Genomic DNA, 24,486 nt, shown 5'->3' with positions numbered 1-24,486 from the left:
AGGATCTATGTGGATTGTACCAGTGCCATCAGAAAGACATATTCTCTCTTCATACCGTACGGATTTCACAAGAGAGGATGGCCTGCTGATAAGCAGACGCTGGCAAGATGGCTTCGGATGATTATTTCAGAAGCATATTCTCAGGCTGATCTCCCTGTTCCAGCTAATGTGTCTGCTCACTCTACTCGTAAGGTAGGTCCATCATGGGCAGCACAACATGGTGCTTCAGTAGCACAGATATGTAAGGCGGCCACATGGTCTTCCATTAACACATTCATTAAACATTATGCCTTGGATACCTTTGCCTCTCATGACGCTGAATTTGGGCGAAGGATTCTCCTGTCCAACCAGGAGCGTCCCCACCACTAAACTGCTTTGGGAAATCCCATTTTTATCCTGTGGATAACCTGTGGACCCTGCTGGAGAAATATACGTTATGGTAAGAACTTACCGTTGATAACGGTATTTCTCCTAAGTCCACAGGGATCCCACCTTGACGCACCTGATTTGAGGATCCTTTTACTCACTAACCTCTTCCTTCTTGTACGGAAGGGTGTGTATGTGTGTTCTTGTCGCCTGATTAGGGCTATCTATGATGCTCCTGCCTTGAGCTTTGGAATACAACTGATTTGCCTGAGCCAGGAGGAGGGGATCTATGGACGGTCCCGTTGCATGCTGTGAGGCCGGAAAAGCTTTGACCGATTGGTGCAAATCTGGTCGCTTCACCATATCCCATTGTTATCCTGTGGATTTAGGAGAAATACCGTTATCAACGGTAAGTTCTTACCATAACGTATATTTTCACATCCTATTCACATTATTTTATTGTCACTATAAAATATATAGAGATACTATATTAAAGGGCTTAAACTGCTCCAAACCCTTTAATTCACTTTTATTTTATTTTTTATTTATTTAGTATAAAAAGATGTGGACGAAATAAAAAAAAATACCACAGTGAGCCCTGTGATAATAACTCCAGCTTCATATAGCGTAATCACAAGGCTCGCTGCGAATCCTGTACCCCTGCACAGCTTTCTTTGCCCACTGACAGGGAAAGCTGTGCAGGGACCTAACCGATGGACACACAAGCTGAAAAAAACGAAACAAAAAAAACATACTTACCAAACCCAGGGACCGGCGATTGGTGCTGCGGTGAGGGCTGCTTATAATCAGATTCCCCTGCTGGCGCTATGAACCCTGGTGCAGTAAAGTGATGCTGCTAAGCGGCAGCTCAGTTTACAACACTGGGGGTCACAGCAGGAAGAGAATGCAAAGACCGGAAGATCTCCAGTCACCGGTCCCTGGGTCTGGCGAGTATGAGCAGCGGTGGCGCATCTGTTTTTTTCACAAAAAATAACCAAATAAGGCTGCAGAGAGGCATCGCAGGGACAGTTTTCTCACAAGCTCTGCCCCTGCATGCGATTAATGGATACATCCATTTGATGTAACCCATTATTGCATTTCAGATTTGTGTAAATTTTCTCACATAGCATCCGCATCCTCAGCAAAGCAAAAAAAAAAAAAAAAAAAAAAAGCAAATGACTTATGTGATACAAACCATATTGCAATGCAAGGGGTGGAAACACATTTATTTATTTATGTATGTATTTTCTTACACGCAGGGTAAATACTGGCTACTTTTGCATGTAGCCCACAAATATTGGACAGCTTTATTTCTGCACTGCAGTTTAGATTCCAGTTTGGACACATCCCTCTCATGTCAAATTATCTCTGCATGTGGTACATCTGCCCCATCTGCAGTGCAGCATGGCCAGGTGCTCGGTTACCTGTGGGCTTTTTTCCGTTTTTGCTTTGCACCTAGTGTAGAATCAGCCTCTGTATACAGTGTCTGCTAACTGCACACTGCATGCATGTCATTTATGATGGTCTTAATGGAAACATTGTATGAATGGATATCACATGTAAAGGCAAAACTATGTTGCTGTCACTTTTACAAAGATATTGCATATAATAATTACTAGTTACTGAACAAGTCAGGCGTTGTACATTGCCAGTTAATATCTAAGCCAGGTCACCATTGCTCTTTTGACAGTATTACTTTTTATTATAAAGTGCCAACAAGGAGGGGGGATTCGTGATTAGTGACGTGCGGTGGGGTGAGGCAGAGCCTTTTCTGCCATACTAACGAATACGCCAGAGTTTTGACTGGATAAAGTATATGAAAAATACAAAGGATAGATTTAGAAATATCAACTTTGTATTATTCTAATCATTTTTAAAGTCAAATCTCTAGAGTAAAAAGTCACTTACCTTTCCAGCACATCTCTGATCAAACCTCACCAAATTTTCAGCAGTATATACTGCTGCACCTGTGTGTAAAGCCCACATGAACCCTCAGGCTTATATATTGGGTTGAAATTTAGCTCTGGTACTAGCCAGTGCCTCCAGTACCATTTACCTCACTGCACGTCCCTGATCATGATATATTCAAATGGCATACAATTTCCTGAGACTGTAGGGCAGGCATGTCCAAACTGCGGCCCTCCAGCTGTTGTAAAACTACAAATCCCAGCATGCCCTGACACAGTTTCTCTAACGTCCTAAGTGGATGCTGGGGACTCCGTAAGGACCATGGGGAATAGCGGCTCCGCAGGAGACTGGGCACAAAAGTAGAGCTTTAGAACTACCTGGTGTGCACTGGCTCCTCCCCCTATGACCCTCCTCCAAGCCTCAGTTAGATTTTTGTGCCCGAACGAGAAGGGTGCACACTAGGTGGCTCTCCTGAGCTGCTTAGTGAAAAGTTTAGTTTTAGGTTTTTTATTTTCAGTGAGACCTGCTGGCAACAGGCTCACTGCATCGAGGGACTAAGGGGAGAAGAAGCGAACTCACCTGCGTGCAGAGTGGATTAGGCTTCTTAGGCTACTGGACATTAGCTCCAGAGGGACGATCACAGGCCCAGCCATGGATGGGTCCCAGAGCCGCGCCGCCGGCCCCCTTACAGAGCCAGAAGACAGAAGAGGTCCGGAAAATCGGCGGCAGAAGACGTCCTGTCTTCAACAAGGTAGCGCACAGCACTGCAGCTGTGCGCCATTGCTCTCAGCACACTTCACACTCCGGTCACTGAGGGTGCAGGGCGCTGGGGGGGGGGGCGCCCTGAGACGCAATAAAAACACCTTGGATGGCAAAAAATGCATCACATATAGCTCCTGGGCTATATGGATGCATTTAACCCCTGCCAGAATACATAGAAAAAATAAGAATTTACTCACCGGTAATTCTATTTCTCGTAGTCCGTAGTGGATGCTGGGAACTCCGTAAGGACCATGGGGAATAGCGGGCTCCGAAGGAGGCTGGGCACTCCAGAAAGATCTTAGACTACCTGGTGTGCACTGGCTCCTCCCACCATGACCCTCCTCCAAGCCTCAGTTAGGTACCGTGCCCGGACGAGCGTACACCATAAGGAAGGATTTTGAATCCCGGGTAAGACTCATACCAGCCACACCAATCACACCGTACAACTCGTGATATGAAACACAGTTAACAGTATGAAACAATAGAGCCTCTCAACAGATGGCTCAACAATAACCCGATTTAGTTAACAATAACTATGTACAAGTATTGCAGATAAACCGCACTTGGGATGGGCGCCCAGCATCCACTACGGACTACGAGAAATAGAATTACCGGTGAGTAAATTCTTATTTTCTCTAACGTCCTAGTGGATGCTGGGAACTCCGTAAGGACCATGGGGATTATACCAAAGCTCCCAAACGGGCGGGAGAGTGCGGATGACTCTGCAGCACTGAATGAGAGAACTCCAGGTCCTCCTCAGCCAGGGTATCAAATTTGTAGAATTTTGCAAACGTGTTTGCCCCTGACCAAGTAGCTGCTCGGCAAAGTTGTAAAGCCGAGACCCCTCGGGCAGCCGCCCAAGATGAGCCCACCTTCCTTGTGGAATGGGCATTGACAGATTTTGGCTGTGGCAGGCCCGCCACAGTATGTGCAAGCTGAATTGTACTACAAATCCAACGAGCAATAGTCTGCTTAGAAGCAGGAGCACCCAGCTTGTTAGGTGCATATAGGATAAACAGCGAGTCAGATTTTCTGACTCTAGCCGTTCTGGAAACATATATTTTCAGTGCCCTGACAACGTCTAGCAACTTGGAGTCCTCCAAGTCCCTAGTAGCCTAGGCACCACAATAGGCTGGTTCAGGTGAAACGCTGACACCACCTTTTGGAGAAACTGGGGACGAGTCCTCAATTCTGCCCTATCCATATGGAAAATCAAATGAGGGCTTTTACAAGACAAAGCCGCCAACTTTGATACTCGCCTGGCAGAAGCCAAGGCCAATAACATAACCACCTTCCACGTGAGATATTTCAGATCCACGGTTTTTAGTGGTTCAAACCAATGTGATTTTAAGAAACTCAACATCACGTTGAGATCCCAAGGTGCCACAGGAGGCACAAACGGGGGCTGACTCTGCAGCACTCCTTTTATAAATGTCTGAACTTCAGGTACTGAAGCTAGTTCTTTTTGAAAGAAAATCGACAGAGCCGAGATCTGTACCTTAATGGAACCCAATTTAAGGCCCATAGTCACTCCTGCTTGCAGGAAATGCAGAAATCGACCTAGTTGAAATTCCTCTGTTGGGGCCCTTTCGGCCTCACACCATGCAACATATTTTCGCCATATGCGGTGATAATGAGTTGCTGTAACCTCTTTCCTGGCTTTAGTAAGCGTAGGAATGACTTCCTCCGGAATGCCCTTTTCCTTCAGGATCCGGCGTTCAACCGCCATGCCGACAAACGCAGCCGCGGTAAGTCTTGGAACAGACAGGGCCCCTGCTGCCGCAGGTCCTGTCTGAGTGGCAGAGGCCATGGGTCCTCTGATATAAATTCTTGAAGTTCTGGGTACCAAGCTCTTCTTGGCCATCCACGAGTATCGTTCTTACTCCTCGCCTTCTTATTATTCTCAGTACCTTTGGTATGAGAGGTAGAGGGGAGAACACATAAACCGACTGGTACACCCACGGTGTTACCAGAGCGTCCATAGCTATCGCCTGAGGGTCCCTTGACCCGGTGCAATATCTTTTATAGCTTTTTGTTGAGGCGGGACGCCATCATGTCCACCTGTGGCCTTTCCCAATGGTGTACAATCCTATTGGAAGACTTCTGGAGGAAGTCCCCATTCTCCCGGGTGGAGGTCGTGTCTGTTGAGAAGATCTGCTTCCCAGTTGTCCACTCCGGGAATGAACACTGCTGACAGTGCTAACACATGATTTTCCGCCTATCGGAGAATCCTTGTGGCTTCTGCCATCGCCATCCTGCTTCTTGTGCCGCCCTGTTGGTTTACATGGGCGACTGCCGTGATGTTGTCTGATTGGATCAGTACCGGCTGGTTTTGAAGCAGAGGCCTTGCCGGCCTCAGGGCATTGTAAATGGCCCTCAGGTCCAGAATATTTATGTGTAGGGAAATAACCTGACTTGACCAAAGTCCCTGGAAATTTCTTCCCTGTGTGACTGCCTCCCAGCCTCAAAGGCTGGAATCCATGGTCACTAGGACCTAGTCCTGTATGCCGAACCTGCGGCCCTCTTGAAGATGGGCACTCTGCAGCCACCACAGTAGAGATACCCTGGTCCTTGGAGACAGGGTTATCAGCCTATGCATCGGAAGATGCGATCCGGACCACTTGTCCAACAGTTCCCTCTGAAAAGTTCTTGTATGGAACCTGCCTAATGGGATTGCTTCGTATGAAGCTACCATTTTTCCCAGGACTCGCGTGCAATGATGCACCGCTACCTATTTTGGCTTCAGGAGGTCTCTGACTAGAGATGACAACTCCTTGGCTTTCTCCTCCGGGAGAAACACTATTTCTGGTTTATGTCCAGAACCATCCCCAGGAACAGTAGACGTGTCATAGGAACCAGCTGTGACTTTGGACTGTTTAGAATCCAACCATGCTGTTGTAGCACTTTCCAAAATAGTGCTACCCCGACTACCAACTGCTCCTTGGACCTCGCCCTTATAACGAGATTGTCCAAGTACGGGATAATTACAACTCCCTTTTTTTTTGAAGGAGTATCAACATTTCGGCCATTACCTTGATAAAACACCCTCGGTGCCATGTACAGTCCAAACGGCAGTGTCTGGACTTGGTAATGGTAATCCTGTACCACAAATCTGAGGTACTCCTGGCGAGGATGGTAAATGGGGACATGCAGGTAAGCATCCTTGATGTCCCAGGATACCATGTAATCCCCCTCGTCCAGGCTTGGAATAACCGCCCTGAGCGATTCCATCTTGAACTTGAATTTTTGTGTTCAAGGATTTTAAATATAAAATGGGTCACACCGAACCATGCGGTTTCGGTACCCCAACCCGTGTGGAATAGTAACCCCGTCCTTGTTGAAGTAGGGGCACCTTGAGTATTACCTGCTGGGAATACCGCTTATTAATTGCCTCTAGCACAGCCTCCCTGCCTGAGGGAGTTGTCAGCAAGGCATATTTTAGGAAACGGCTGGGGGGAGACATCTCGAATTCCAGCTTGTACCCCTGAAATACTACTTGAAAGAAACAGGGATCCACCTGTGAGCGAGCCCACTAATTGCTGAAATTTTTGAGACGGCCCCCCACCGTACCTGGCTACACCTGTGGAGCACCCGCGTCATGGTGTGGCCTCACAGGAGGCGGGGGAAGAATCTTGATTCTGGGAACAGGCTGACTGGTGCAGCTTTTTTCCCTCTACCCTTGTCTCTGTACAGAAAGGAAGCGCCATTTGACCCGCTTGCTTTTCTGAAGCCGAAAGGACTGTACCTTTGTCTGTGAGGAAACCTGAGGTAAAATTATTTCTTCCCAGCAGTTGCTGTGGATACGAGGTCCCAGAGACCATCCCCAAATAATTCCTCACCCTTATAAGGCTCTCTATGCGCTTTTTAAGTCAGCATCACCTGTCCAGTGACAGGTCTCTAATACCCTCCTGACAGAATGGACATTACATTTATTTTGGATGCCAGTCGGCAAAATATCCCTCTGTGCATCCCCCATATATAAGACGACGTCTTTAATATGTTTTTATGTTTGCCAACTAGTATCCCTGTCTGACAGGGTCACCGACCACGCTGCAGCAGCACTATCTGCAGGTCTCAGTCTAGTACCTGAGTGTGTAAATACAGACTTCAGGATAGCCTCCTGTTTTTTATCAACAGGTACCTATTAAAGTGGCCGTATCCTAAGACGGCAGTGCCACCTTTTTTGACAAACGTGTGAGCGCCTTATCCACCCTAGGGGATATCTCCCAGCGTAACTTATCCACCTGGCGGGAAAGGGTACGCCATCAGTAACTTTTTATAAATTACCAGTTTCTTAACGGGGGAACCCACGCTTTCACACACTTCATTTATTCATCTGATGGGGGAACAAAACACTGCCTGTTTTTTCTCCCCAAACCTAAAACCCATTTTTAGAGGTGCTTGGGTTAAAGTCAGAAATGTATAACACATTTTTTATTGCCGGGATCACGTCACGGATGTTCCTAGTGGATTGTGTATATGTCTCCACCTTGTCGACACTGGAGTCAGACTCCGTGTCGACATCTGTGTCTGCCATCTGAGAGAGCGGGCGTTTTTGAGCCCCTGATGGCCTTTGAGACGCCTGGGCAGGCGCGGGCTGCGAAGCCGGCTGTCCCACAGCTGTTACGTCATCCACCCTTTTATGTAAGGAGTTGACACTGTCGGTTAATACCTTTCACCTATCCATCCACTCTGGTGTCGGCCCCACAGGGGGCGACATCACATATATCGGCCTCTGTTCTGTCACCATATAAGCCTCCTCATTCAACATGTCGACACAGCCGTACCGACACACCGCAGACACACAGGGAATGCTCTAAACGAGGACAGGACCCACAAAAGCCCTTTGGGGGGACAGAGTAAGAGTATGCCAGCACACACCAGAGCGCTATATATATACAGGGACTAACTGAGTTATGTCCCTAATAGCTTTTATATAATATACTGTATACAGTGCCAATTTTAATGCCCCCCCTCTCTTTTCCCTCTTATGTAGAATTGCAGGGAAGAGCCAGGGAGCTTCCCTCCAGCCGAGCTGTGAGGGAAAAATGGCGCCAGTGTGCTGAGGAGATAGGCTCCGCCCCTTTTTCGCGGCCTATTCTCCCATTTTTTATGGAATTCTGGCAGGGGTATTTACCTCATATATAGCCCCTGGGGCCATATATTGAGGTATTTTAGCCAGCCAAGGTGTTTTTATTGCTGCCTCAGGGCGCCCCCCCCCAGCGCCCTGCACCCTTAGTGACCGGAGTGTGAAGTGTGTGAGAGGAGCAATGGCGCACAGCTGCAGTGCTGTGCGCTACCTTGGTGAAGACAGAGTCTTCATGCCGCCGATTTTCCGGACCATCTTCTGGCTCTGTAAGGGGGACGGCGGCGCGGCTCCGGGACCGAACATCAAGGCTGGGCCTGCGGTCGATCCCTCTGGAGCTAATGGTGTCCAGTAGCCTAAGAAGCCCAATCCGGCTGCAAGCAGGCGAGTTCGCTTCTTCTCCCCTTAGTCCCTCGCTGCAGTGAGCCTGTTGCCAGCAGGTCTCACTGAAAATAACAAATTCTAAGACTATAACTTTCTAAGAGCTCAGGAGAGCCCCTAGTGTGCATCCAACTTTGGCCGGGCACGAAATCTAACTGAGGCTTGGAGGAGGGTCATGGTGGGAGGAGCCAGTGCACACCAGGTAGTCTAAGATCTTTCTGGAGTGCCCAGCCTCCTTCGGAGCCCGCTATTCCCCATGGTCCTTACGGAGTTCCCAGCATCCACTAGGACGTTAGAGAAACGGGAGATAAGGCCGCCGATAAGGGGGCGGAGCCTATCTCCTCAGCACACTGGCGCCATTTTCCCTCACAGCTCCGTTGGAGGGAAGCTCCCTGGCTCTCCCCTGCAGTCACTACGCTACAGAAAGGGTTAAAAAAGAGAGGGGGGGCACTAATTATGCGCAGTATTAAAGATACAGCAGCTATAAGGGGAAAAACACTTATATAAGGTTATCCCTGTATATATATAGCGCTCTGGTGTGTGCTGGCAAACTCTCCCTCTGTCTCCCCAAAGGGCTAGTGGGGTCCTGTCCTCTATCAGAGCATTCCCTGTGTGTGTGCTGTATGTCGGTACGTTTGTGTCGACATGTATGAGGAGAAAAATGATGTGGAGACGGAGCAGATTGCCTGTAATAGTGATGTCACCCCCTAGGGGGTCGACACCTGAGTGGATGAACTGTTGGAAGGAATTACGTGACAGTGTCAGCTCTGTATAAAAGACAGTGGTTGACATGAGACAGCCGGCTACTCAGCTTGTGCCTGTCCAGACGTCTCATAGGCCGTCAGGGGCTCTAAAGCGCCCGTTACCTCAGATGGCAGATATAGACGCCGACACGGATACTGACTCCAGTGTCGACGGTGAAGAGACAAATGTGACTTCCAGTAGGGCCACACGTTACATGATGGAGGCAATGAAAAATGTTTTACACATTTCTGATAATACGAGTACCACCAAAAAGGGGTATTATGTTCGGTGAGGAAAAACTACCTGTAGTTTTCCTGAATCTGAGAAATTAAATGAGGTGTGTGATGATGCGTGGGTTTCCCCCGATAACAACTGATTTCTAAAATGTTATTGGCATTATATCCTTTCCCGCAGAGGTTAGGGTGCGTTGGGAAACACCCCCTAGGGTGGATAAAGCGCTCACACGCTTGTAAGGGCTCTACCCTCTCCTGAGATGGCCGCCCTTAAGGATCCTGCTGATAGAAAGCAGGAGGGTATCCTAAAATGTATTTACACACATACTGGTGTTATACTGCGACCAGCAATCGCCTCAGCCTGGATGTGCAGTGCTGGGTTGGCGTGGTCGGATTCCCTGACTGAAAATATTGATACCCTAGATAGGGACAGTATATTTTTGCCTATAGAGCATTTAAAAGATGCATTTCTATATATGCGTGATGCACAGCGGAATATTTGCCGACTGGCATCAAGTCTAAGTGCGTTGTCCATTTCTACCAGTAGAGGGTTATGGACACGACAGTGGTCCGGTGATGCGGATTTCAAACGGCATTTGGAAGTATTGCCTTATTAAGGGGAGGAGTTATTTGGGGTCGGTCTTTCAGACCTGGTGGCCACGGCAACAGCTGGGAAATCCACGTTTGTACCCCAGGTCGCCTCTCAACATGAGAAGACGCCATATTATCAGGCGCAGTCTTTTCGTGGACAAGCGGGCAAAAGGTTCCTCATTTCTGCCCCGTGACAGAGGGAGAGGAAAAAGGCTGCAGAAATCAGCCAGTTCCCAGGAACAGAAACCCTCTCCCGCCTCTGCCAAGCCCTCAGTATGACGCTGGGGCTTTACAAGCAGAATCAGGCACGGTGGGGGGCCCGTCTCAATGAATTTCAGCGCGCAGTGGGCTCACTCGCAAGTAGACCCCTGGATCCTTCAGGTGATATCTCAGGGGTACAAATTGGAATTCGAGACGTCTCCCCCTCGCCGTTTCCTAAAGTCGGCTTTACAGATGTCTCCTTCTGACAGGGAGACAGTTTTGGAAGCCATTCACAAGCTGTATTCCCAGCAGGTGATAATCAAGGTACCCCTCCTGCAACAGGGAACGGGGTATTATTCCACACTGTTGTGGTACCGAAGCCGGACGGCTCGGTGAGACCGATTCTAAATCTAAAATCTTTGAACACTTACATACAGAGGTTCAAATTCAAGATTGAGTCACTCAGAGCAGTGATTGCGAACCTGGAAGAAGGGGACTACATGATGTCTCGGGACATCAAGGATGCTTACCTTCATGTCCAAATTTACCCTTCTCACCAAGGGTACCTCAGGTTTATGGTACAGAACTGTCACTATCAGTTCAGACGCTGCCGTATGGATGGTCCACGGCACCCCGGGTCTTTACCAAGGTAATGGCCGAAATGATGATATTCCTTCGAAGGAAGGGAATTTTAGTTATCCCTTACTTGGATGATTCCCTGATAAGGGTAAGATCCAGGGAACAGTTGGAGGTCGGTGTAGCACTATCTCAGGTAGTGTTGCGGCAGCACGATTGGATTCTCAATATTCCAAAATCGCAGCTGGTTCCGACGACTCGTCTTCTGTTCCTAGGGATGATCCTGGACACAGTCCAGAAAAAGGTGTTTCTCCCGGAGGAGAAAGCCAGGGAGTTATCCGAGCTAGTCAGGAACCTCCTAAAACCGAGCCAAGTCTCAGTGCATCAATGCACAAGGGTTCTGGGTAAAATGGTGGCTTCCTACGAAGCAATCCCATTCGGCAGATTCCACGCAAGAACTTTCCAGTGGGACCTGCTGGACAAATGGTCCGGGTCGCATCTTCAGATGCATCAGCGGATAACCCTGTCACCAAGAACAAGGGTGTCCCTCCTGTGTTGGTTGCAGAGTGCTCATCTTCTAGAGGGCCGCAGATTCGGCATTCAGGACTGGGTCCTGGTGACCACGGATGCCAGCCTGCGAGGCTGGGGAGCAGTCACACAGGGAAGGAATTTCCAGGGCTTATGGTCAAGCCTGGAGACATCACTTCACATAAATATCCTGAAGCTAAGGGCCATTTACAATGCTCTAAGCTTAGCAAGACCTCTGCTTCAAGGTCAGCCGGTGTTGATCCAGTCGGACAACATCACGGCAGTCACCCACGTAAACAGACAGGGTGGCACAAGAAGCAGGAGGGCAATGGCAGAAGCTGCAAGGATTCTTCGCTGGGCAGAAAATCATGTGATAGCACTGTCAGCAATTCCGGGAGTGGACAACTGGGAAGCAGACTTCCTCAGCAGACACGACCTCCACCCGGGAGAGTGGGGACTTCACCCAGAAGTCTTCCACATGATTATAAACCGTTGGGAAAAACTCGACAGGTATTGCGCCAGGTCAAGGGACCCTCAGGCAATAGCTGTAGACGCTCTGGTAACACCGTGGGTGTACCAGTCAGTGTATGTGTTCCCTCATCTGCCTCTCATACCCAAGGTACTGAGATTGATAAGATGGAGAGGAGTAAGCACTATATTCGTGGCTCCGGATTGGCCAAGAAGGACTTGGTAACCGGAACTTCAAGAGATGCTCACGGAGGATCCGTGGCCTCTACCTCTAAGAAGGGACCTGCTCCAGCAAGGACCCTGTCTGTTCCAAGACTTACCGCGGCTGCGTTTGACGGCATGGCGGTTGAACGCCGGATCCTGAAGGAAAAAAAAGGCATTCCGGATGAAGTCATCCCTATCCTGATCAAAGCCAGGAAGGATGTAACCGCAAAACATTATCACCGCATTTGGCGAAAACATGTTGCGTGGTGCGAGGCCAGTAAGGCCCGACGGAGGAAATTCAACTGGGTCGATTCCTACATTTCCTGCAAACAGGAGTGTCTATGGGCCTGAAATTGGGGTCCATTAAGGTTCAAATTTCGGCCCTGTCAATTTTCTTCCAAAAAGAACTAGCTTCAGTCCCTGAAGTTCAGACGTTGTAAAAGGGGTACTGCATATACAGCCTCCTTTTGTGCCTCCAGTGGCACCTTGGGATCTCAATGTAGTTTTTGGGTTCCAAAAGTCACATTGGTTTGAACCACTTAAATCTGTGGAGTTAAAATATCTCACATGGAAAGTGGTCATGCTGTTGGCCCTAGCCTGGGCCAGGCGCGTGTCAGAATTGGCAGCTTTATCCTGTAAAAGCCCTTATCTGATTTTCCATTCGGACAGGGCGGAATTGAGGACTCGTCCTCAGTTTCTCCCTAAGGTGGTTTCAGCGTTTCACCTGAACCAACCTATTGTGGTGCCTGCGGCTACTAGGGACTTGGAGGACTCCAAGTTGCTAGACGTTGTCAGGGCCCTGAAAATATATGTTTCCAGGACGGCGGGAGTCAGAAAATCTGACTCGCTGTTTATCCTGTATGCACCCAACAAGCTGGGTGCTCCTGCTTCTAAGCAGACTATTGCTCGTTGGATTTGTAGTACAATTCAGCTTGCACATTCTGTGGCAGGCCTGCCACAGCCAAAAATCTGTAAATGCCCACTCCACAAGGAAGATGGGCTCATCTTGGGCGGCTGCCCGAGGGGTCTCGGCTTTACAACTTTGCCGAGCAGCTACTTGGTCAGGGGCAAACACGTTTGTAAAATTCTACAAAATTGATACCCTGGCTGAGGAGGACCTGGAGTTTTCTCATTTGGTGCTGCAGAGTCATCCGCACTCTCCCGCCCGTTTGGGAGCTTTGGTATAATCCCCATGGTCCTTACGGAGTCCCCAGCATCCACTTAGGACGTTAGAGAAAATAAGAATTTACTTACCGATAATTCTATTTCTCGTAGTCCGTAGTGGATGCTGGGCGCCCATCCCAAGTGCGGATTGTCTGCAATACTGGTACATAGTTATTGTTACCAAAAAATCGGGTTATTGCTGTAGTGAGCCTTCTTTTCTAGAGGCTCCTCTGTTATCATGCTGTTAACTGGGTTTAGATCACGAGTTGTACGGTGTGATTGGTGTGGCTGGTATGAGTCTTACCCGGGATTCAAAATCCTTCCTTATTGTGTACGCTCGTCCGGGCACAGTATCCTAACTGAGGCTTGGAGGAGGGTCATAGGGGGAGGAGCCAGTGCACACCAGGTAGTTCTAAAGCTTTACTTTTGTGCCCAGTCTCCTGCGGAGCCGCTATTCCCCATGGTCCTTACGGAGTCCCCAGCATCCACTACGGACTACGAGAAATAGAATTATCGGTAAGTAAATTCTTATTTTTGCTGTCAGAGAATGCCAAAGCTGTGTCAGGGCATGCTGGGATGTGTAGTTTCACAACAGCTGGAGGGCCGCAGTTTGGACATGCCTGCTGTAGGGTATCAGGGCCCTGCCCTCATAATCTTACAGTCTATGAAGGTTGATGCATAACAGTTGTAAACAATTATATAATTACCAGTATTAATTCTTCCTCTCGCTCCCTAACATTGATGCAGTCCAGGCATATTAAATAAAATGTGGCACATATGTATTTTGTAGTCCCATCTGTTCTATCCCCAGAGATCTGTAGGTGTAGTGGAGAAACATATGCTCTTGTATAGTGTTATTAATGGGAGTATAGTCTATGCCTTGAGTTCCTGTTGATGCTACTTTGTATGAAGCTTACACATAAGATATGCACATGGATAGATCTTTTTAAAGTAGGTGAGGAATGCATATTAAAATTGAGTGTACTTGGTCTATTCATGAAGCAGTGAAAAGTGTGGACAGAGTCCACTGTCCTATCCATCACCATCAGGATAATAGAAAACTCAGTGCTGATGGGTTTTATAGATGAGAAGAAACTCACCTGTAGGGGTCACCAGCGGTAACAGAACAACAAGACCTGAAACAGGTCTTGTTGTTCTGCTACTGCTGGTGACCCCTACAGGTAAATGCCGCACAATGCACTGACAGGTAGCAATCAAGCAATTTTGGTGGTCATTCCGAGTTGATCGCTCGTTCATTTTTTTCCGCAACGGAGCGATTAGTCGCTAATGCGCATGCGCAATGTCCGCAGTGCGACTGCGCCAAGTAAATTTGCTATGCAGTTAGGTATTTTACTCACGGCAATACAAGGTTTTTTCTTCGTTCTGGTGATCGTAATGTGATTGACAGGAAGTGGGTGTTTCTGGGCGGAAACTGGCCGTTTTATGGGAGTGTTTGAAAAAACGCTACCGTTTCTGGGAAAAACACGGGAGTGGCTGGAGAAACGGAGGAGTGTCTGGGCGAACGCTGGGTGTGTTTGTGACGTCAAACCAGGAACGACAAGCACTGAACTGATCGCACTGGAATAGTAAGTCTCGAGCTACTCAGAAACTGCACAGAGAAGTCTTTTCGCAATATTGCGAATCTTTCGTTCGCAATTTTGATAAGCTAAGATTCACTCCCAGTAGGCGGCAGCTTAGCGTGTGCAATGCTGCTAAAAGCAGCTTGCGAGCGAACAACTCGGAATGAGGGCCTTTGTTTCCATAGTTTAGTAAAACTTCAGTAGCAGTAGGTATGCCCCTGTAAAATGTGGCAGGTCCCAACACGTCGACCATACTCCTTTTTGTATGTCTGCCGACTTTTTGTATGTCTGCCGGCTGGTGACCCCTACAAGTAAATGCCGAACAACAAGACCTGAAACAGGTCTTGTTGTTCTGCTACCAGTGGTGACCCCTACAGGTAAATGCCGCACAATGCACTGACAGGTAGCAATCAAGCAATTTTGTTTCCATAGTTTAGTAAAACTTCAGTAGCAGTAGGTATGCCCCTGTAGAATGTGGCAGGTCCCAACACGTCGACCATACTCCTTTTTTGTATGTCTGCCGACACTACTTGAGCAGGAACCACTGCTGAGTGTGTAATAAAAATTTCCTATAGTGTTGATATATCATGTTTCATGTGATTGTCAGTGGTTTGGATTTGGATAACTCGTATAATGGAACCCATTTTGTTAATCTTCAGAATATCCAACCTTTAATATGGACCATGAACGTAAAATAAGTACAGTACATTGTTTAGTGTTGTTCGGACATTCCACTACAGCTTTTGTTAAACTGAAACACAATTAACGCCACACTCCATTACATGGCTGAAGCTTCTCCCACATCAGAAGAGTGTCCTAATGAAATCTAATGCAAAAAAAAAAATAGCCAGAGATGCAGGGGCAAGTGCTGCAACATCAGGAGCCCCTGCATCTCCTGCCTCTGTGATATTATTTAACAATCGCAAAGTCCATTTCTGCAAGGCAAGCTGGAGAAGCTGCCGGTCTCTGTGTGTAAGCTGTTACAATACTAAACATATAGGTAAGGGATCAGATACATTTGTTCCTTTGTTGTTTTTTTGTTTTTTTTGCCCAAGATTTACTTAATTGGATTCAACTTCTAAGGAAAAGTTTTCAGTAGTGTTCCTCTCCGTGACTGTCACGGTGCCAACTCACTGGCTGGTTCTTCCTTTTGACTTCAGAGCTGATTCACAGGATCATTGTTATTTTTGCCACTCACTTGAGCGAAATCCGATCTGTTCTGGTCCTTGACTCTCTGGGGGATATTCTAATGTTTGAAAAGTCAGTTTGGTGTCTGTTTTTTCCTATTTAATAGACAGGAAAAACCAGACACCCAACCGACTTTTCAAACATTTGAATTCCCCCCTCTGCCATGTTCTACCAAGGTCTGTTCTGTAACTGTCTTCTTCCCGCTGCATTTCCGGGAAAGGATTTTGATAGCAGCATTATTTTGCATTGCACTCATTTTGTGGCCACTCTGTCTACGACTCATTAGCAGTTATAGTATTATAGTATGAGGCGCAGCACTATCCTTTTGGATATTTTATCAGCTTTAAGAGAAGACAGTTGTTGATAATGTCGGTGTAGATGATCTTTTCCTTTCTGGTCTTCAGATCTTGGATAACAATTTTCTGGATAAGATTTCATACCTGTACCGGCATTGAATCTCTAGTCTGGAATGTTATTTTGTTTGACGCTTTCCACAAATTGGTATACAATTCCCAAAAGTCCATGAATATATTTACCAATCGCCTCATTGTTCACACTGCCTCTAACATTGTTTCTCTATCGTCCTAGTGGATGCTGGGGTTCCTGAAAGGACCATGGGGAATAGCGGCTCCGCAGGAGACAGGGCACAAAAGTAAAGCTTTCCGATCAGGTGGTGTGCACTGGCTCCTCCCCCTATGACCCTACTCCAAGCCAGTTAGATTTTTGTGCCCGGCCGAGAAGGGTGCAATCTAGGTGGCTCTCCTAAAGAGCTGCTTAGAAAAGTTTAGCTTAGGTTTTTTATTTTACAGTGAGTCCTGCTGGCAACAGGATCACTGCAACGAGGGACTTAGGGGAGAAGAAGTGAACTCACCTGCGTGCAGGATGGATTGGCTTCTTGGCTACTGGACATCAGCTCCAGAGGGACGATCACAGGTACAGCCTGGATGGTCACCGGAGCCTTGCCGCCGGCCCCCTTGCAGATGCTGAAGTAAGAAGAGGTCCAGAATCGGCGGCAGAAGACTCCTCAGTCTTCTAAAGGTAGCGCACAGCACTGCAGCTGTGCGCCATTTTCCTCTCAGCACACTTCACACGGCAGTCACTGAGGGTGCAGGGCGCTGGGAGGGGGGCGCCCTGGGAGGCAAATGAATACCTATTTTGGCTAAAAATACCTCACATATAGCCTCCGGAGGCTATATGGAGATATTTAACCCCTGCCAGAATCCGTTAAGAGCGGGAGACGAGGCCGCCGAAAAAGGGGCGGGGCCTATCTCCTCAGCACACAGCGCCATTTTCCCTCACAGAAAGGCTGGAGGGAAGGCTCCCAGGCTCTCCCCTGCACTGCACTACAGAAACAGGGTTAAAACAGAGAGGGGGGGCACTAATTTGGCGTTAGAAATATATAAAAAAGATGCTATAAGGGAAAACACTTATATAAGGTTGTCCCTATATAATTATAGCGTTTTTGGTGTGTGCTGGTAAACTCTCCCTCTGTCTCTCCAAAGGGCTAGTGGGTCCTGTCCTCTATCAGAGCATTCCCTGTGTGTGTGCTGTGTGTCGGTACGTGTGTGTCGACATGTATGAGGACGATGTTGGTGAGGAGGCGGAGCAATTGCCTGTAATGGTGATGTCACTCTCTAGGGAGTCGACACCGGAATGGATGGCTTATTTAGGGAATTACGTGATAATGTCAACACGCTGCAAGGTCGGTTGACGACATGAGACGGCCGACAAACAATTAGTACCGGTCCAGACGTCTCAAAAACACCGTCAGGGGTTTTAAAACGCCCGTTTACTTTAGTCGGTCGACACAGACACAGACAGGGACACTGAATCCAGTGTCGACGGTGAATAAACAAACGTATTCCTTATTAGGGCCACACGTTAAAGGCAATGAAGGAGGTGTTACATATTTCTGATACTACAAGTACCACAAAAGAGGGTATTATGTGGGATGTGAAAAAACTACCGTAGTTTTTCCTGAATCAGATAAATTAAATAAAGTGTGTGATGATGCGTGGGTTCCCCCCGATAGAAAATTATGGGCGGTATACCCTTTCCCGCCAGAAGTTAGGGCGCGTTGGGAAACACCCCTTAGGGTGGATAAGGCGCTCACACGCTTATCAAAACAAGTGGCGGTACCGTCTATAGATAGGGCCGTCCTCAAGGACCAGCTGACAGGAGGCTGGAAAATATCATAAAAAGTATTTACACACATACTGGTGTTATACTGCGACCAGCGATCGCCTCAGCCTGGATGTGCAGAGCTGGGGTGGCTTGGTCGGATTCCCTGACTAAAAATATTGATACCCTTGACAGGGACAGTATTTTATTGACTATAGAGCATTTAAAGGATGCATTTCTATATATGCGAGATGCACAGAGGGATATTTGCACTCTGGCATCAAGAGTAAATGCGATGTCCATATCTGCCAGAAGATGTTATGGACACGACAGTGGTCAGGTGATGCAGATTCCAAACGGCACAAAGGTGTATTGCCGTATAAAGGAAGAGGAGTTATTTGGGGTCGGTCCATCGGACCTGGTGGCCACGGCAACTGCTGGAAAATCCGCCGTTTTTACCCTAAGTCACATCTCTGCAGAAAAAGACACCGTCTTTTCAGCCTCAGTCCTTTCGTCCCTATAAGATCATATCTGCCCAGGGATAGAGGAAAGGGAAGAAGACTGCAGCAGGCAGCCCATTCCCAGGAACAGAAGCGTTCCACCGCTTCTGACAAGTTCTCAGCATGGCGCTGAGACCGTACAGGACCCCTGGATCCTACAAGTAGTATCCCAGGGGTACAGATTGGAATGTCGAGACGTTTCCCCTTCGCAGGCTCCTGAAGTCTGTTTTACCAAGGTCTCCCTCCGACAAGGAGGCAGTATGGGAAAATATTCACAAGCTGTATTCCCAGCAGGTGATAATTAAATTACCCCTCCTACTACAAGAAAAGGGGTATTATTCCACACTATATTGTGGTACTGAACCCAGAAGGCTAGGTGAGACTTATTCTAAAAAAATTTTTGAACACTTACAAAGGTTCAAATCAAGATGGAGTCACTCAGAGCAGTGATAACGAACCAGGAAGAAGGGGACTATATAGTGTCCCGGGACATCAGGGATGCTTACCTCTATGTCCCAAATTTGCCCTTCTCACTAAGGGTACCTCAGGTTCGTGGTGCAGAACTGTCACTATCAGTTTCAGACGCTGCCGTTTGGATTGTCCACGGCACCCCGGGTCTTTACCAAGGTAATGGCCGAAATGATGATTCTTCTTCGAAGAAAAGGCGTCTTAGTTATCCCTTACTTGGACGATCTCCTGATAAGGGCATAGTCCAGGGAACAGTTGGAGGTCGGAGTAGCACTATCTCGGATACTGCTACAACAGCACGGGTGGATTCTAAATATTCCAAAATCGCAGCTGATCCCGACGACACGTCTGCTGTGCCTAGGGATGATTCTGGACACAGTCCAGAAAAAGGTGTTTCTCCCGGAAGAGAAAGCCAGGGAGTTATCCGAGCTAGTCAGGAACCTCCTAAAAACAGTGCATCATTGCACAAGGGTCCTGGTAAAAATGGTGGCTTCCTACGAAGCAATTCCATTCGGCAGATTTCACGCAAGAACTTTTCAGTGGGATCTGCTGGACAAATGGTCCGGATCGCATCTTCAGATGCATCAGCGGATAACCCTATATCCAAGGACAAGGGTGTCTCTCCTGTGGTGGTTATAGAGTGCTCATCTTCTAGAGGGCCGCAGATTCGGCATTCAGGATTGGATGCTGGTGACCACGGAGCCCAGCCCGAGAGGCTGGGGAGCAGTCACACAAGGAAAAAATTTCCAGGGAGTGTGATCAAGTCTGGAGACTTTTCTCCACATAAATATACTGGAGCTAAGGGTAAATTTATAATGCTCTAAGCTTAGCAAGACCTCTGCTTCAAGGTCAGCCGGTATTGATCCAGTGGGAAAAACATCACGGCAGTCGCCCACGTAAACAGACAGGGCGACACAAGAAGCAGGAGGGCAATGGCAAAAACTGCAAGGACTTTTCGCTGGGCGGAAAATCATGTGATAGCACTGTCAGCAGTGTTTCATCCCGGGAATGGAAACTGGGAAGCAGACTTCCTCAGCAGGCACGACCTCCACCCGGGAGAGTGGAAACTTCATCGGGAAGTTTTTTCCACATGATTGTAAACCGTTGGGAAATACCAAAGGTGGACATGATGGCGTCCCGTCTGAACAAAAAACGGGACAGGTATTGCGCCAGGTCAAGAGACCCTCAGGCAATAGCTGTGGACGTTCTGGTAACACCGTGGGTGTACCAGTCGGTGTATGTGTTCCCTCCTCTGCTTCTCATACCTAAGGTGCTGAGAATTATAAGACGTAGAGGAGTAAGAACTATACTCATGGCTCCGGATTGGCCAAGAAGGACTTGGTACCCGGAACTTCAAGAGATGCTTACAGAGGTCTTATGGCCTCTGCCGCTAAGAAGGGACTTGCTTCAGCAAGTACCATGTCTGTTCCAAGACTTACCGCAGCTGCGTTTGTCGGCATGGCGGTGGAAAGCCGGATCCTAAGGGAAAAAGGCATTCCGGAAGAGGTCATTCCTACCCTGGTCAAAGCCAGAAAGGAGGTGACCGCACAACATTATCACCACATGTGGCGAAAATATGTTGCGTGGTGTGAGGCCAGGAAGGCCCCACAAAGAAATTTCAACTCGGTCGTTTCCTGCATTTCCTGCAAACAGGAGTGTCTATGGGCCTCAAATTGGGGTCCATTAAGGTTCAAATTTCGGCCCTGTCGATTTTCTTCCAGAAAGAATTGGCTTCAGTTCCTGAAGTCCAGAAGTTTGTCAAGGGAGTATTGCATATACAACCCCCTTTTGTGCCTCCAGTGGCACTGTGGGATCTCAACGTAGTTCTGGGATTCCTCAAATCACATTGGTTTAAAACCAGTCAAATCTGTGGATTTGAAGCATCTCACATGAAAAGTGACCATGCTCTTGGCCCTGGCCTGGACCAGGCGAGTGTCAAATTGGTGGTTTTTTTCTCAAAAAAGCCCATATCTGGTTGTCCATTCGGACAGGGCAGAGCTGCGGACTCGTCCCCAGTTCTCTCCCTAAGGTGGTGTCAGTGTTTCACCTGAACCAGCTTATTGTGGTGCCTTGCACCTACTAGGGACTTGGAGGACTCCAAGTTGCTAGATGTTGTCAGGGCCCTGAAAATATGTTCCAGGACGGCTGGAGTCAGGAAAACTGACTTGCTGTTATCCTGTATGCACCCAACAAACTGGGTGCTCTTGCTTCTAAGCAGACTATTGCTAGTTGGATGTGTAATACAATTCAGCTTGCACATTCTGTGGCAGGCCTGCCACAGCCAAAATATGTAAATGCCCATTCCACAAGGAAGGTGGGCTCATCTTGGGCGGCTGCCCGAGGGGTCTCGGCTTTACAACCTTGCCGAGCAGCTACTTGGTCAGGGGCAAACACGTTTGCTAAATTCTACAAATTTGATACCCTGGCTAAGGAGGACCTGGAGTTCTCTCATTCGGTGCTGCAGAGTCATCCGCACTCTCCCGCCCGTTTGGGAGCTTTGGTATAATCCCCATGGTCCTTTCAGGAACCCCAGCATCCACTAGGACGATAGAGAAAATAAGAATTTACTTACCGATAATTCTATTTCTCGGAGTCCGTAGTGGATGCTGGGCGCCCATCCCAAGTGCGGATTATCTGCAATACTTGTACATAGTTACAAAAATCGGGTTATTATTGTTGTGAGCCATCTTTTCAGAGGCTCCGCTGTTATCATACTGTTAACTGGGTTTAGATCACAAGTTGTACGGTGTGATTGGTGTGGCTGGTATGAGTCTTACCCGGGATTCAAAATTCCTCCCTTATTGTGTACGCTCGTCCGGGCACAGTACCTAACTGGCTTGGAGGAGGGTCATAGGGGGAGGAGCCAGTGCACACCACCTGATCGGAAAGCTTTACTTTTGTGCCCTGTCTCCTGCGGAGCCGCTATTCCCCATGGTCCTTTCAGGAACCCCAGCATCCACTACGGACTCCGAGAAATAGAATTATCGGTAAGTAAATTCTTATTTTTATTTATTAAATTGTTCAGAAAAACTCCTCATAGTAGATGGAAGATAAGACACCTTTTTTTTTTTTTTTGGCTTGTTAACAGCTGATTTTGCAGTATGTGAGATTGTTCCACTTGTGTCACACTTTGTTACTTGTTTTATTTTTATTCCTGCATCATGAATTTTAAACATACAATACTGTAATGTTATTTACAGGAAGCAATTCAGTTGGATGGAAGGATCTTGTTTTCGCTGCTACGTAAAGTGTCTCCTGTAGCCTACAAGCATCTGAGCAAGCAGAAGATTGACCCTATCTTGTACATGACGGAGTGGTTCATGTGTGCGTTTTCACGGACCCTTCCCTGGAGCTCTGTCTTGCGTGTGTGGGACATGTTCTTCTGTGAAGGTAACTATTTTCTCTAACCTTCAGTATTAACCAGATTACAGGTTTAATGTAGTGAGATAAAGCCTCAGATCCAAGACATATCATGTCAGCCCTTTTTTCCAACTTTATTTTTTTTATAAATCAAGTATTTTTTTGGCCAACTTTAAGTTTACACAAAATGTTTTAATTAAAAAAACAAGAATAACTGAGCACAGAGATCCACACATAGTGGAAGAACATGGAAAAGCAGTCTCTACTGGAGCAAAGCAGAACAATAATAGAAATACATAAAAAGCATTGTAGCCATCCAGGCCAGAGTATAATCCAATAAAAACATAATTTACAAGGAGGTGGCAGGCGCACCCATAGGACCCAGACGAGTGCAATTAGTCAGGAGAAGAGTCCAGAGACAGGGCATACCTGGTAGACTGCCAAATATACCATATTTTATCAAATTTGGGAGGATATTTTCTTTTAATGTTCGTGAGTCCTTCATGAGAAGCAGTAGAATTAACTAGGACAATCCAAGAGGCAAAAGAGGAAGCTTGAGGGGCCCTCTGGCTTCTAGCAATACAGTCAGATTAGGTAGTGTAAAAATGATATCAACATAGGTCAGTAAATAGCAGTTCAACGTATCGAAAAGACCGAGTCCAAACAAACACCTCCTAATCCAAGAATCAGCCACACAGATCAGAACGTGGAGCCAGAAAACTGCAATTGGTGGACAAGACCAAAGGAGTTGCCAGAAGTCAGCAGCTGATGCACCACTTTTAAGACATAAAGTGGAAGCCAAGCATTCCCAAATGTACCTGGCGGCCAGTAATCTCTGAATTGTTGGATCTGGTGAAATCTGTCATATGCTGTGGCAATATGGGAGAACCAAGGCCTAGACTCCATTGTTCATCCAAGAGAGGACCCACCTTCCATTTTAGCTGTAAGGACTGTAAGCTAAAAGGAAGGGTGCAAGCAAAGGGGACTCTGTGAAAACTGAGCTTTTTTCCACCTTCTTAATACCTTTTAAACCAATAATATTCCAGCAACAAAAAAGTAGACTAATTTTAGGAAACAGAAATGAATGTGCACACCGCTAACCTAATACCTTTTGTGGAAGCACGTTTTTGCTTTTATTATAGCAGTGGGTCTTTCTACATAAATCTAATGTTCCCGCTAGGATTTGGGCAGTGAAGGGCGCTGAGATATGGGCATGGTATTGCTGCGCACTTCTGAAAAGAGTGTGTCTGGGGCACATGCCAAGCACTTATGGTGATGCTGGGCTTCCCCCAAACTCTCCCCTCGCTATGAATCGATGCTGTGCACATGTGACGGCGATAGGAAACAGCAACTTTTCCCACCGTGGGGCCATAGGCGGATTTAGACCTCATGGGGCACTAAGCAAGACACAGATTTGGGGCCACCCTTCCTCAAACAATGCTCAATGTGCTCCCCACCAATTGTACCAGACAGGTCCCCGGATTCTAGTTGTATTGATTACTTATTACCAGTTATTTATATAGCGCACACACATTCCGCAGCGCTTTATAGATAACATTTGCCCATTCACATCAGTCCCTGCCCCAGTGGAGTTACAATCTATATTCCCTAACACATGTACACATTCACAATAGGGTTTGGTTTGTTGAGTGCCAATTAACCTACAGTATCTGTATATTTTTGGATTGTGAGAGGAAACCGGAGTACCTGGAGGAAACCCATGCATGTATGGGGAGAATATACAAACTCCACACTGTTAGGGCCATGGTGGGAATTGAACCCATTACCTGAGTGCTGTAAGGCAGTAATGCTAACCATTACAAAGTCCGTGCTACCCTTAAAATCACACCTGGCAGCTATCTAGTCACTGACAGCCGGCCGGGAGTATTCAGCCAGTCCAGCACTCGGCCTTTTTCATCGGAAATCTGAAATGCCCTCCTGACTCCAGCCTTGCAGCTGCTTTGGTTGCCTAGTGGTAAATCCACTATTGCACAGTGGTGGGTTCGCTAACTTAATTGTCACTCCTTGTATACTGGTGTCACACTAAAGGCACTGAT

General features: G+C 47.4%; 1 protein-coding gene across 1 annotated transcript in view; it reads left to right on the top strand.

The window, feature by feature from the left end:
• TBC1D10A (TBC1 domain family member 10A) overlaps positions 1–24,486 on the top strand; it is a 167,570-nt gene that overhangs the window by 129,427 nt on the left and 13,657 nt on the right. Inside the window, exon 7 of the mRNA XM_063913380.1 lies at positions 22,270–22,459. Within this exon, the coding sequence (XP_063769450.1) occupies positions 22,270–22,459 (190 nt within the window). The remainder of the gene's footprint in view (positions 1–22,269; positions 22,460–24,486) is intronic.

The sequence above is a fragment of the Pseudophryne corroboree genome, chromosome 1, assembly GCF_028390025.1.
Source record: "Pseudophryne corroboree isolate aPseCor3 chromosome 1, aPseCor3.hap2, whole genome shotgun sequence".
In the NCBI taxonomy this organism is placed as follows: Eukaryota; Metazoa; Chordata; class Amphibia; order Anura; family Myobatrachidae; genus Pseudophryne; species Pseudophryne corroboree.
The sequence above is the reverse complement of the archived record's forward strand: the minus strand, read 5'-3'. Positions and strand labels throughout refer to the sequence as shown.